The sequence below is a fragment of the Diabrotica undecimpunctata genome, chromosome 1 (genome assembly GCF_040954645.1).
Source record: "Diabrotica undecimpunctata isolate CICGRU chromosome 1, icDiaUnde3, whole genome shotgun sequence".
Lineage (NCBI taxonomy): Eukaryota > Metazoa > Arthropoda > Insecta > Coleoptera > Chrysomelidae > Diabrotica > Diabrotica undecimpunctata.
In genome coordinates, this window is record NC_092803.1 from 68,950,543 (window position 1) to 68,966,406 (window position 15,864).

At 32.4% G+C, this 15,864-nt stretch overlaps 1 protein-coding gene across 1 annotated transcript in view; it reads left to right on the forward strand.

The window, feature by feature from the left end:
• Window positions 1–7,543: 7,543 nt before the first annotated feature.
• LOC140452290 (transmembrane protease serine 9-like) overlaps window positions 7,544–15,864 on the forward strand; it is a 59,951-nt gene continuing 51,630 nt past the window's right edge. The window contains exon 1 of the mRNA XM_072546494.1: window positions 7,544–7,689. Coding sequence (XP_072402595.1) covers window positions 7,638–7,689 — 52 coding nt within the window. The 5' untranslated portion in view covers window positions 7,544–7,637. The remainder of the gene's footprint in view (window positions 7,690–15,864) is intronic.

The window sequence follows — 15,864 nt, forward strand, 5'->3', positions numbered from 1 at the left end:
TTTTGTATTTAACCTTTTCTACCGTGGTGGTGTTGTGGTTCAGCACTACATACAAGACGTGTATATAATGTTTTGGTTACATTAAGACACATCTGAAAAAAATATTAGAAAGCAGGGTAAGTCGTCAGGAATAGACGGACCATCGGTGTAGACGGACTGGTCGAATATTTGGCTGGCCTCCCACAGCAGCGCTGCAGTCGGTGTGTGGAGATATTGCTCTTGAGTAGACGGAATGCTGCTTATATTATTATTTTAATCTTTATCATGATTTAAACGTGTATTTTAGAAGAAACTTAGTTTGTTTTGTGTGGAGGGTTGAAAAATTTCTTATACTACACTTCTTTGTTATATGGCTAAGAATTTTTTTTATATAGATCGAATTATATGAAAATTTGTGGGTAAGTTCAATATCTTCTTCTTCAAGTGTTCAAGTGCCATCTCCGAGGCGGAGGTCGGCAATCATCATAGCTATTCGGACTTTTGAGACGGCTGCTCTGAAAAGTTCAAGTTCATTATACATTTATATATATATATATATATATATATATATATATTTATATATTTATATATATATATATATATATATATATATATATATATATATATATATATATATATATATATATATATATATATATATATATATATATATATATATATATATATATATATATATATATATATATATATATATATATATATGCCTGTTCCGGAAGATTTCCGCGGTTAGTTCAATTAAACCTAGAGATATACGCTCAATACCATTACAGGAATAAATATTAAACTATTGCACCGAGCTTTCGACATCCTCTTCGATGTCTTCTTCAGGATTTCCGAGGTCTCAGTCTCCCGAGCCCCCAGGCACTACTAGACTGATCAATAATGATTGCGTTACTAGTGCTGGGAATAGAGGAAGGCTCATTTATACCGTCTATGGTGACGTGGCTTGGGTGGAGAATTGGCGCGGGGGTTGGCGAGAATATTTCTGACAGTGGGATTTTGACCGACAGGCGGAGCGGACGGTATTTTCTTTATGAGAGGTCTCCAAGTCGAAGGTAACCGTATGCCGTCATCTCTTTTATTGATACAATTTGACCTGTTTTCAATTTTGTGAAAATCGATTTTTTATAAATATTTTCCACCCCTGTGCTAGGGTGGTAATTATCCCCAGAGGAAAAGTACATATTGAAATAGGGTTGATTATGATCTTCGCTATGTTCTACCCATAGACATATAATACAAGATAGACTGGTACAATACAGTCTAACGGGCTGGATTTATCGACCACGTGACCTTTTCATTGGTCATTTAGGTCACGTGGTCGATAAACCTAACAAATTAAAAAGAGTTGCAGGGACTTCTTTGCGTCAGTTTTCTCTGTTGGACTGGAAAAACTGGCTGGTATTACAACGATCACTCTATCTTGTATTATAATGTCTATAATTCTACCTACTGTCAAAATTTTAAGCAAACCAATGCACATAAAAAGAATTTTGAGAAAATCATCATATCTTGGATTAAAGTTAGGTTAAATGATTTCGATGCGAGATCAATGCTATAACTTCATTGTAAATCTAGCGATAATCTTAAGGAAGCCTGAAAATAAAACATGATTTTAACCATGAAACCAAACAAACTGGCTACGACTAGCTTTTTTCTTTTCTTGGGCACAAATTTTCTATTCGGCAATCTAAAGGGGTATCTGTTGCAAGCGCAAAGGGCTTAAATAAAATAGTTGTCAAAGCGTACTTTGAACTCTTAAAAAATGTTTTGGAAGAAAACGGTCTTATATATAAACCTGAAAACATTTTTAAAATTGGCGAAACAGGTTTACAATTAAACAACAAACCTGGAAGAATAGTTGCCTTAAAAGAATGTAACTTCTATCAGTTCGGAGGAAAAAGGTAAAACAATTTCAATGTTAACATGTGTAAATGAAGAGGCTACGGTCTTACCGCTTTTTTGCATAATGAAAGGGAAGAACCTGAAGCAGGAGTTTTGTAACGGTTTGCCACCTGGTGCTGAAATAAAAATGTCTCCAAAATCTGGCTATGTAAATACTGATTTTTTTTTGATTGGAAGAAAATCCATTTTACTCCAGGAAAACCAGCAAGAAAAGTACTCGTTCTTCTAGATAGATACACATCGTATACTAGTTGCATTGAAATGCTGGAGTTTGCAGAAAATATTGAAATAATTTTGATGAGTATTCCTCTCCACGCCAGCCAATGGCTCCAACCATTAGATCATGCTTTCTTTAAGTATCTTAAGATGAACTACAATTCCTTAAAGCAGATCACCCAGCTACAGTGTGGTACGCTTCGTAACTTTGCTTGGAGAAAATCAGCAAATGTAAAAAATGCAACTGGTGGTTTTATAACCTGTGGAATCATTCCTTTTGAACCTAAAGCAATAGCAAAATATGTTTTTCTGCAAGAATTTACAGATTTAAGACACCTCTCTTCTTTCTCAAAATAGTATGACTGTTGGTCTCGCTGTTGCTGGACCTAGTAGCTCAATAAACGATATCAATTCTGGTAACTCAAGAAGCTATGAAGATATTTCTGTGAATGCATCGTCTAAACAATACGATAATGCACCTGTATTTGAAACTAGGCCCCTCGAAGTTATTAGACAAAATACATCCAGTGCCTTGTGTCAATAAAGTAAAAACTTTGAAACTTCTTCTTCTAGTTCCACGATCGTTATCGGTCGTTGGATATCATGTTGGCTACCATATTTGCTATCGTGAATTTACTGACAGCAGCACTAAATAATAATGTAGTGGATTTTCCGTACTATTGTCTTAGATTTTTCAGCCATGATGTTCTTCTTCTACCAGGACCACGTTTACCTTTACCTGAATGATCAGATGTAAGAGTTCATCTTTTTCAGGGTGTCTCATAATATGACCGAAGTATTTCAGCTTGCGTCTCTTTATTGTATTGAATAGTTGTGTTGTTTGGTTTAAGCGTCTAAAACCCTCCTCATTTCTAGCTCTGTCGACCCAGTTTACTTTGAAACGAAAATCTTAAACTATAACAACAGTTTTAACTCTCCAGAAAACCTAATTCCCTTAAAAAAAAGAGTCAAGCGTTAAAATAAAACAGTTCAAGAAAAAATAAAGAGCAAAAAGAAAAAAGACAGGTAGAAAAAGAAGAAAAGGATAGAAGACAAGAAAAAGGTTAGTAGACATGTAAAGTAGATATCGAAATAATATATAATAGTCTCCCGTTATATACCGCTTCGCGGCTTTGGTAGTATAGCAGGGTAGTCTGCTATATCTAGGGCCTATGGTATACAAGGAAGGTAACATGGCCAGTGCTACGCTTCAACCGCCTATTATTACCCCTGGTTTTACCCAAGGTATTCAGTTTATTCATGCTGAGTCGACCTGGGGCCTATAGACATTTTTAAAAATGTCTAGTTGTTCTTGCCGGCGGTAGGATTCGAACTTCGAACCACCGGCATGCGAGGCAAGCATCCTACCGCTTGCGCTACGCAGGCCCTAATAATACCATTACTTATTTAAAACAAATATTTTTAAATGTGTATTTTATGTACGCTGTAAATAATACTATAGGCATCCACAGGTGAAACTTCCTGCTAGTACAATATTATATTACTCCGTGGTGATTGCGAAAACACTAAAGAAGTTAATACCAAAAGAACATTTGTCGTAATATTATTGTTTTATGTTATTGTTTTAAATGCTAGTATAAAAATACATGTATTTTATTCAAGTAATTAAGAGTAAGCTTACTAAACAGTGCGTCATTGGTCTAGGTTAACATTGAGTGTAAGAGTAGACTAAGGTTATACAGTTACAAGGTCTATCTATATTCATTTCTTGCAGTTCCAACCTTATATATTATGAGAGTTATAGGTGCAAGAAATAAATATACTATATTCCAGAATTAAAATTATGAGCACTGAATTCTTAGAAGTGACGTTTCAGCGCTATTGTAGGTCTTCCAATGGCGTACGAAACATTTCATAAGAAGTGACGACAAAGCTACTTGTATTGAAAAAACATCTTTTTATAATATATATCATGTTAATATACGAATATGATTATTGTTGACATTTCGGTTAATTACAATAAATAATTTTAGGTTAGTAAGTAATAACTACAACCGCGATCGTCGATAATAGCCGGCAACTCAGGGATTCAGTGGTTTTGCTTCGAAGTAAACAGGACATGACTCATACAGGGTCTCCAGAAACTCTCCTGACAAACGAAGACCGAAGATTCCTGAAATAAATTTGAGACAATTTAACCCAATTTACCTAAGGTATTTACCTACCTACCGGACAAGCTTTCTAAGGGAGCTAGAGCTCTTTGAAGATGGCGCCTTGTAATTAGTTTTTTTTTAATACCTCCAGATCAAAATTAATGCCAGAAATAACTCCAAACGAAATCAAAACGGCACTTTTAGAAATGAAAAATAACAAATCACCTAATGATCACGAAGTAGTGATCGAAGCGATCAAACTAGGTGGAAATAAAATTATCCAGGCTTTGGGCAAACTTTTCACCGAATGCATCTACCAAGGAAAAACTCCTTATCAATAGAATAATGCAGTCATTACTTTATCACACAAGCACAAAAACATACCAGATTTAAAAAAAAAACTACCGTCCTATGAGTTTGCTTTCACACATATATAAACTTTTTACAAAAATTATCAAAAAGGACTGGACGCTAAATTAGACTTTTATCAGCCTAGAGAACAAGCCGGATTTAGATCGGAATACAGCACTAACGGCCACTTACTAGTGATAAAGAACCTGATAGAGAAATTTGCAGTATATAACAAACCATTGGCACGGATATTTCTCGACTACGAGAAAGCACCATACCATGCACATACCATAAGCCGTCAGAAAATGTTAAAAGCATTGATAGAATGCCGAATAGACCATCGTTACACTAATTTAATTAAATATATCTACCAAAATGCCACAGCTAGCGTAAGACAACAAGAACAAATAAATAAATGAACAAGAACCAAATAAATTCTGTATACAGCGAGGAGTACGGCAAGGATACACAGTCTCTCCCAAGCTATTAATGACGCTTTTAGAACATACTTGTAAGAAGGTACATCTGAACGAGCATGGTATCAACATAAATCGAGAGCAGCTCAGTAATTTGAGATTTGCAGATGACATCGTCCTTATAGCCGATTGTACGGATGATGCAATAATAATGTTTGAAAAATTATATTACGCTTCCTTGGAGGTCGGACTAAACATTAATATGAACAAGACGTAAATAATGAATAATCTGTTGCTAAATCGAAATATTGCTGTTGATGGAAGGTATATTACGCAGACTACATCATATAAGTACCTAGGACATGAAATTCGGTTGGGCAGGAACAACCAGACATGTGAGCTCCCACGTCGCATAGGAATAGCCTGGGCAGCGTTTGGTAAATTAAACTATGTATTTAAATCGGATTTACCCATATGCCCCAAAAGGAAAATCTTTGACCAATGATGTTACCTGTACTCACTTATGGAGCGGAAACATCAACACTCAGAAAAAAGGTAGTTAATAAGATTCGCGTGACTCGGATGGCTATGAAGCGCCAGATGTTGGGTGTCTCTCTGAGAGACCGAATCGCATACGAAAAAATACGTCGTAGAACAAAAACAAAACACTTTTATTCTAGTAATAAAAAGTACTCCTACTTTAAGTCGGTAGGATACGCCGTTTTTTAGAAAAACGATTTGAACATTTTTCGTTTTTTCGTCATGAAAATTAAATTAATATTTTTTTAATTATTATTTTTTACACTAGTTAGCTTTGAACGGTCAACAGAAGTATAACCTACGTTTTTCATTTTTAAATTGTTGTCAGTTCCCGAAGTTTACCTTTTAGTTTTTTACTGTGTCAACAAGTCAACAAAAATGGTTTTTAGCGTTTTAGTTTTTTTTCTAATGAGGAATACACTGATATGCTTTTAGTTTATGACGAAATAAGGTGTAAAGCTCCAAAAAAAAAATAAAGAAACAGGGCGACATAATGATGTAACAGCAGCACATAAAGATGTTATTTTAATGGAAGTTGAGAAAAATTAAAAAATTAGCGTTCGAAGACTATCTGCCATGTATCCCACAATTTTAAAATCTTTCGTAGATGATATGTATGTAACACAACGAAAATTTATATCCTTTTCCTTTTACAAAGGTACAAGCACTGGCATTGGATTGGAAGTGGCAGTTAAACTGCTTGGCCAGCAAGGTCGCCGGATTTGAATTCTTGCGATTATTGTGTTTGAGGATACATAAAAGCATTTTTTTATTCTGTTCCGATACGAAATCGATCTTTTGTAACTATCTGCCTTTGCTCCTTGCTCTTTGGGGTTAGTTTCGTTCCATCGTAATAAATACTTTGTTTTTAAAAATCTTTAAATAAAATTTTGTTTCAATTTGAATTTATGGCTATTTTCCCAAACTTTTTTCAAATTGTGTGTTGCATTTATTAAAACAAAAGATAATTAATGGACTTATTCATTTAACTTTCATGACGAAAAAACGAAAAATTTTCAAATTTATTTTCTAGAAAACAATGTATTCTACAGATATCACGTAAGAGTCCATTTTACTACTTACATACCTAAGCATTTAATAATTTAGTATCACGAATGCCTAAAAGATAAAGACAAAAAGTTGACCTAACCAAAACGGACGCAATAATTTTTAAAATTCACTGCAGCGTTGTAAACGATAAGCTACTGAGTGATAACCTACGAAATCAATGAACAATTTGTCTCTCTCTTTCTTATGGCAACGTTGATCTACTATTCCTTTCTAGTTGTCCTAAGCACACGACGTTGTCATGTATGACTTTTACACCGAATCTTATAGTATTTTTAGATGTTTTCTGTAAAATATTGTATATAAATATAATATTTTATTAGATAACTTAACGAATACAAAACGATCATTAATCTATGATAATTTTGCTGCATGTGAATGATTAAAATATAAATTGCTAGAATATTTATCATCACAAACTGACAACGATGTTGTCGTTATATCGCATTCATATTTCTGAGAATCTACTGCCTACAACTTTGATTTTTAACTATAGAGATTACTCTCTGCAAAATATACAAGCATAAAACTTGCGTCTACAATCATCTAATAATTCCACAATAATCTATTCATCGAACAAATATGCCAGACCATGTTGGTTTTAATTGGCACTCAACCTGTTAAATTTTTGAACTGAAAATAAGTAGATTGTATGCTTAATTAATTTATACGTTATAGATCACGTAGACAATATCTATATTCTAACTAAATTTTTAGAGTCATTGTCAGAACAGTAGACTTTTATTTAACTATCTTACTTATTTATTTTTTTATCGTCGCCCATTCAACAATATGTATTCTTTTAAAGAAACTGTTGACCTTGTTTGCCTTTGATATGAGACAGGTGTCCTTCTAAATTTTGGAGAATTTTGTTTTGGTTTTTTTAAATTTTTTTGATGATAAGGTAATCAGACACTTGAAAAAAGAATAAAACTTAACCTTTGAGTATCTCATATTCGTGTATATTCGTAATATCTGTGTATATAATAAATAAAGAATTTATTTCTTTATTGATTCAGCACTCAAAATGTCTGGACTAAAATTTTTCGTTCTTTTCGCTCTTGTGGCAGTCGCTTGCGGTAAGATAATTTTATGATTTTGATAATTTTACTTTAGATGATAGAAAACAGACACCGATATATTATGTGTCTGACGTACGTATAGACCAGTGAAATATTTGAAATTCTCTAGTTTGTGACTCCCATACTTAGACTTGCCATAATACTTATATTAATTATTAGTTTTATTTATTTAAATTTATTCGGTATTTTATTCTTTTTAAACTATATTCAGTGTCGTATAGAATAATCTATTTTCTTCACAATTTTTCTATTTTTTTCTGTTTTTCGTCTTTTCCTCCCAGCAAAAGGTCCTTAGTTTTTTTATCTCGGCTTTAACCTCTTCTAACCACTTCGTTTTTAGTCTTCTTTTAATGCATTTTCCACCCGCTCCCCCTGTTAATACATGTTTTTTGCATGTCTGTTTTTAAGCATCTTATAAACACGTCCCATCCGACGGGCTCTTTGTGCTTTTACTTTTTGTCTTATGTTTGGTTAATTGTTAAGCTCCATTACTTCTTTATTTGTTCTTTTTTTCCAAGTGCTGTCATTGTTGAAAGATAAAAGTTGCACAATCGTTTTGTAAATCCTGATTTTTGTATTCCTGGATTAACTCAGATTTGATGATTTTGTTGAGTGCTCCTATAGCTTTGTTTCCTTTAGTGATTATTTTTTTATGTCAGCATGTTCTTCAGCTCTATTTGTAAACGTCACTCCGTAGTATTCAAATGGATCCACTTTTTTAAAATAATATTCTCTACTTCCGCTAGTTACTCTTTGATTATTTATTTATTTTATTTATTTAATACACGGTATAACCCCATTAACAGTTTAAATTACAACATACAATATCACAGTTAGGATACAAAACTTACATACCAAAAAAAAACAAACAAAATATAACAAGAACAAAATTCAACAATCCCAATATACGTAACATCTTTTTAATTGAGTTAAAGTTATATTGAAAATGTCAAGTTCGAGAACATTGAATAGCCCCATGAATCTATATAATGGGTTGTGAATACCATAGGTTGTTCTGTGGAAAGGAATATTGAAAACATTGTGGTAACGTAGAGTTTGATGAGAAACATTAAAGTTAATCTGGTTTAAAAGGTTTGGACAATCAATAAATCCATGTATGATCTTTATATAAATATAGCTCCTGGTATATCACGACGGTTCTTGAGTGAGGGTAAAGATAATTGTTGTTCGATACGAGAATAATCCTGATTTTTAATAGAAGTGTGGTCAGGGTAAGCACAATATCTCAAAAATTTGTGATGGACTCTTTTTATGGTATTAATATTGTTCTGAAAATAGGGTGACTAAATAACTGAAACAGTATTCCAAAATAATTCCATTAGATCTAACAACAATACACTAATCTTGTTGAATCAATGGAGAAATACTAGCAATTCCTAGTAACGAAACCAAGGTGGTCAGAGAAAGTAAGCTTCTCATCGAAAATCTTTATATTGTAACAAGGCTTGATCTCTTAAGCTATCTATAACTTTTCAAAATTACAAGTCATCTGCCAACATTAGACATTTGCTATTTAGGAAACAGGAAGTGATGTCGTTAACGAAGATATTAAAAAAAAGTGAAGAAGTGTGGACTCCTTGAGGAACTCCAAATGTTTTTGATATATTGTCAGACAGATGACAACCTATCGTGACTTTTTGACTTCTAACAAATGTAGAGTTTTTATTCCATTCAACAAACCTGACATGAAAGCCTACATTAATTAATTTGCTCAAAAGTATTTGGTGATTTACACGATCAAATGCTTTGGAAAAATCTGTGTACATTACACCTACCTGTTTACGGTCTTCTATATGAGATAATGTATCAGATTGATAGGAAACCAAGTTTGTTGCAGTGGATTTTTTGCTATGAAAACCATGTTGTGATTGAGATATTAAGCCTTTACATAACCACGAAAGTTGCTTTGCTATAAGAAAGTCAAAGAGCTTAGGGATTGCAGATTGTATACAAATGCTATGATAATTTTCAATGTTATCTTTCTGACCATTTTTAGATATAGGAACAACATAACTTTCTTTCCATGAAGAAGAAAACATAGAAGTTTTCAGAGATCTATTAAACAATATAACAAATGGCATTACAAGGGTACAGGCACACTTTTTTATTAAAAAATTAGGCACTTCATCTGGGCTTGCAGTAAGCTTATTGGGCAGCTCATTTATACAATTAAAAATATTAGTCTTAAAGTGACAATCTTAAAAGGAGAAATTTTTGTACTAAAGTTGCTATTTAATGGATTGATAGGTACGTAAAAGATTATGTTATTTGGTGAGTACACAGTTTAGAAGAAGTTCATACATAAATTAGCTATGTCTTGACCATTTGTTGCATATTGGACTCGATAAAATAAGGAGTTCGGTAGGTTATACCTAGATCTCTTATCATTAATGTACTCCAAAAATGATTTTGGATAATTTCTTAGGCCAGTATCTATACCTTTAATATAGTTATTGAAGCACATTTCAGACATTTGTTCAGCTCTTATGTGGATAATTTAATATAGTCATCATCATAACGACTATTAACATAAATATAGTGAGCATATTTACTTTCTAGAGTCAGTTTTCTAAGATCAGCAGAGAACCACTTGGAAGTTAAAGTTCTATATTTCTTCAATGGCACAAAATAAGCAATTCCTATAGAGATAACTTTATAGAATAATTTTGTAGCAACATTAATATCATTAACCATACATACCTGCCAGTCTATGAAAGCAAGGAAGTTGTTAAACGCTATGTAATCGCCATTCCGAAAATCATAAAACAGCTTATCATAAACCAACTTATTTCTATTTGTTTCTTTTACATCGAGGTTTAAGCAACATTCATAAACCACATGATGGATATTAGAATCTACCAGGGGATCACTTGCTTTTAAGATATTTAGCTCCCTAACATTAGACAAAACTAAATCCAAAAATACATTACGAATATTGGGAATATTATTATGTTGATACAATTTTAAAAAACCAAAGACTTGAGTAGTATTCACAGCAGCATTACCTGCAGGACAATGCAACATTTCACCAAACTCATCATTCTCCGATGATGCATTGGGAAGATTGTAATCACCAAACACATAGATATCCTGTGCTGATTGATTATTGCACAACATTTTCCATAGTTTGACAATGCCAGTTGTATACTTCGAGAGGTGATTGTGGAGGTATGTAAACACCACCAACCACGAACTTGATTTCATTAAGTTGACATAAGATATATATTTGCTCAACCCTATCTTCACGAATACTATTGGTTTGTGGATTTAGCTTGTTAACAAACACTAGTACACCACCGCCACTCAAATTTGCACTGGTTTTCTGGGATCTATTCACAATCAGTTATGTTATCATTTATGTTATCAATAATCATCTTCGGGCTCCATTTTCTTTGCTTTTATTCAAAGTATTTTGGTTTATTTTCATTTATACATCGTCCAAACTTTATCAATATTGTTTCCATTTAGTTCTGATTTTGATATCACAATCAATGCTATATCGTCTGCAAAAGCGATAACTCGTTTTCTCTTATAGTATATTATATCATCTATCTCTATACAATTTTGTCGTAGAATAGTTTTTGGATAAGGTTAAATAAAGTTGTGAACAGTGGATCTCCTTGTTTTAAAACCTTCCTCACCGTAAAAGACTCTGATAACTTCCTTCTAGGATCACTTTATTTAATCGTTCTTTTAAGGTCATTTCTACTAACTTAATAAATTTGGTAGGTATTTTTAACAGATCCATCGCTTCCTATAGTTTTACATTTAACCAGTTCTTATAACTACAACCCATCACATAGTATTATACACCTTCAATCATACCCTGATCTCTTATTCACTCTTGTTACCAATATACTCAAATTTTTCAGAATCCATTTGAAGTTTTATTAGAAAATTTAACTAATATCCAGAAAATACGTTACAGTAACATCTTTTCAACCCATATATTGACTGATACATACATTTACATTAAATTACAACTTTTTCTTTAGTATGTTTCTATTTTTTACAAATCCACACATAAAACAGGTTACCCCTTAGTCTTCAATAATAAATAACTTAGCATCATACATCTTCCATCTAATTTTTAGATACGAAATGTTGATTTAAAAATAAAGTGCTTTATTAATATTTCAGTTATCCTGGATTCATTAGGTATATGTATTGAGGTTTGCCTATTTATAATTCATATATTTTCTAAAGTCATTCCATCTACCTATACAATTGTTCTATAATTTTTTATCATAATCTTTTTTAGGGTATATTTGTTACACTTTAACCCTACATTAAATTATAACTCTTTATTTAGCAGGTTTTTATATTTTACAAATTTTAAATTTAATATAAAAATTCTTCCATGTTTTAATGGATGGCTTTCATATTTGCATACAGTTACTACTACTAATTCTGCTTCTTTGTTTATCTAACATTTATTTAAGTTTAAAAATTTTACTAAACAACAATAAACTATATAAATGTATACTAAACACATTTATTTTTGTTTACTCAAACCGAAATTGAGCCACTTTGTCGTTTGATATTTTGGTGACCAATCCTATTACTCTATCTACTAATTTTACTGCTGGTTTTTTAAACTCTTCTTTTAATAAGTTATTTTTGTTTCCTTTTTGCCTTAGATCACAGGAGTGAAAATTTTAGGCTGATTTGAGTTCTACGTATTTTTCTTGATTACTTGAAATGAAAAAGGTTTTTCTGAATTTCTTGCTTTTTTCTTTTTTTTTTAAATTTTCTCCATCCACCAGTCTTCGTTTGGTCTGTCCATCGTGTTTGAGATCTTTTTTTAGATCTTCGGCCTTCTTGAAATAGTCTAAGAAGAATGTCAACACTGATTTGGGGAAGGAAGCAGTACCCAAGAACTGATATATATTTATACTGAGGTAGATAGGAGATAGGGTATTGAGAAAAAAGGTCCATCTGTGTATCATAAACCTAAAAAAAGCTTTAGATCGATAAAGTAGGAAAGAAGACATTTGGAAATGTTTGAAAAAAATAAGAGTAGAGAATAATATAACGGAAATTTTTAAAGCTAAAGTAAGAAAGTGAAAACCCAAAATCAAAAATCTACATGTTCAATCGAAAAAAAAATTACGTTACCTAAAGAAATAACAGAAATAAAGTTGAAATTAAATACCAACAAAACGAATTAATGGTAATGGCAACTTAGCAATATAGAAATTTAAAATTGCCATAGAAGGCAAGTAATTAGAACAAGCCAGCAGCTACTAATATTTAACTACAGTTATTAAATTAAATGGAAAGAAATAGTCTAGAAAGTAGGGAAAGCGAGAAAATTATTAAATATGTACATAAGAAGAACTTTTTTATAAAGAGAGAGATATCCAAGAATCCAAAAATCCAAATATATCGAAAGCTAGGAAATAATTAAAAGTACCTACCCCCAAACATTTATGGAAATGAGTCATGAGTCGTACGTCAAACAACAAAAAAAGACAAATTACAACTACCGAAATGAGATTTTTACGAAAGATTAAAGTGATCATAAGAAGAGATACGATACGAAACACGACGATAATAGGAAATTTAGAATTAAAACTAATAGAAACAATTATAGGTGAACCCCTACATTAAAATTATACAACACTATGCTCCCATTTAAACCAACGGCAAAGTTCTTAGGTATGTGGTTTGATCAACAACTTACTTGGCAAGAACATATAAAACAAACGATTTTAACATGCCATAAAAGACTGAATCTAATGAAAACATTGGCAAACCGAAATTGGGGATCAGATCAAGAAACTCTGTTAAGAATATATAAAACACTAATTAGATCTAAATTAGATTATGGATCAATTGCATATGCGTCTGCTTCAAAAACACTACTTAAAAAACTTGACAGCATACACAACGCTGGTATTATAATTGCACTCGGAGCCTTTCGGACAACTCCCTCCGAAAGCATACTGAGCGAAGCCGGCGAACCACCTCTAAATTACCGAAGAATATACTTAGCTCTAGCGCATGCTACATCTATAGCCTCAAATATAAAAAAACCCATCTACTGTAATACCTTTAATAACAAATATATTAATTATTACAATAATAAGCCCCGTGCCCCTAAACCTTATTACGAGACAATCCGATTATATAGCTCCAGACTGAACATTCAATTCCCAACAGTATTTCAAACGAATACCAATAACTATCTACCTTGTACTATCGAACAGCCCAAAGTCATTACAGCGTTAAGTATATATAATAAACATGAAACTAGTCCTATTATTTTTAAAGTTAAACTAAATTCAATCCTAGATCAACAATACAATGAGTGGATTAAAATTTATACAGATGCATCCAAAGGTGAACTTGGCGTTGGAGTAGCAGTGGTAACCCCAAATGACCCTTTTCAATATAAACTGCTTCTAAATTCCAGCATCTATACTGCAGAACTATTTGGTTTGCTCAAAGCCATCAAGCAAGTAAATATTAAAAACATCCCTTGTTGTCTAATCCTTTCTGACTCTCTCAGCGCAGTCAAAGCTATGCAAAATGTATACCCTAAACACCCCATTGAGAAAATTATCAGGGCCGAATTAACGAAAGCTCAAGAAAATTTCAGAAGAGTCCACTTCCCATGGATACCATCTCATATAGGCATAGAAGGGAATGAAGAAGCACATACTAGTGCGCGTAACGCTATCACCAGTGACGCATCAGAAACAGAGTGTCGGAGTATCACAGGCGATCTAAAAGTTTATTTCAAAAATAGTGCGTGGAATCGGGAGTGGAATGACTCTAGTTTGGAACTCAGAAAAGATATCAAAAGTGATATCTTTTCATGGAAGTCCACAGCCAGAAGTAGAAGATGCCAAACTATTATTACACATCTACGACTTGGACACTGTAGACAAACTGTAGACAAACATGCAATACAGTAGACAGTATAAAGCACTTCTTGATAGACTCTCCTAAATATGTAAATTAAAGACAGTCTTACAATTTGCCAAATAACCTGAACTCCTCAACAAAAGTTTAGTTCCGAACAATTTATTAGGTTACTTAAAATGTATAAATATGTTTACACCAAATTTAACTTAATTAATTGTTACACATGTTCAATTGTTCACAAATTGTAATTAATTGTTACAATGATTGATTGTTACAAATGATACATTTATTATTATTACAAATGTTACAGGAATGTCTCTAATAACCTTTGGGTGGATGCGACTTTGTTTCTTTAAATAAATAAAAAAAAAATTATAGGCGAAAGGCGACTGGGATGGGACGGTTGTATGCACAGAATAAATAAAGAACCTCCCCGTTCCTAGCTTTTTTATGGATCATTTAAAATCCAATGTTATCATAAAAAAATCTTGAGATTTTAGACTGGTTATGTTGATGATGTCTTTATGTCAGAATATTCCGATTCAGCTCATAGCTTACGTCACAAAAGTAATCAAATCATTCATAGACTACGTTTCATTACCGAGTTAATTAAACAGATTCTCACTAGTTCTTGCGACAATATTAAAATTCCATTTAAAGTCAATTATACTCTAAACAGAAGCTCTGAAAACACTAAGTACTCCATTCATTATATGAACCGTAGAGGTATATACAAACTTTATTATTAGTATTATGATGCTACTTACATTGGCTTTATCCACCAGATCCCTAGAACACTCCAAGAGAGAGACCACTTCTGTCGGTCTAGTTAGTGTAGTTTAATATATAATTTGCAATAAAAAAAACATATTACGATTATAACTATAAGAAGATTTGTAAATCATCAAAGATACGAAGAACAGTCGTAATTGTATCAACAGAAACACATCTTTTAATTGTAACTTAGCCCCCATTCCTTAACAGGTCTTGTTTTCTTAATCCATACACTGTATACTTAATTTCTACTTTCAGATTTATTCTTTTTTATCTCCCCACACCTTTTAATTACTTTTTTTATACTTCAATTCCTTCTAACTGCCATAGCTGTATTCTGTCCCATACTAGGTATAATTAACTACCCAACTCCTATTAATTTCAACCTGACTAACTACAACCATCTATTTTCTTCCTGTATAATAAGTATCTATTTCTTCTTCCCAATGCCCTTACCATCGAACATATGTCACTATATTTTTGATTACTTTTAGATTTTCTTTA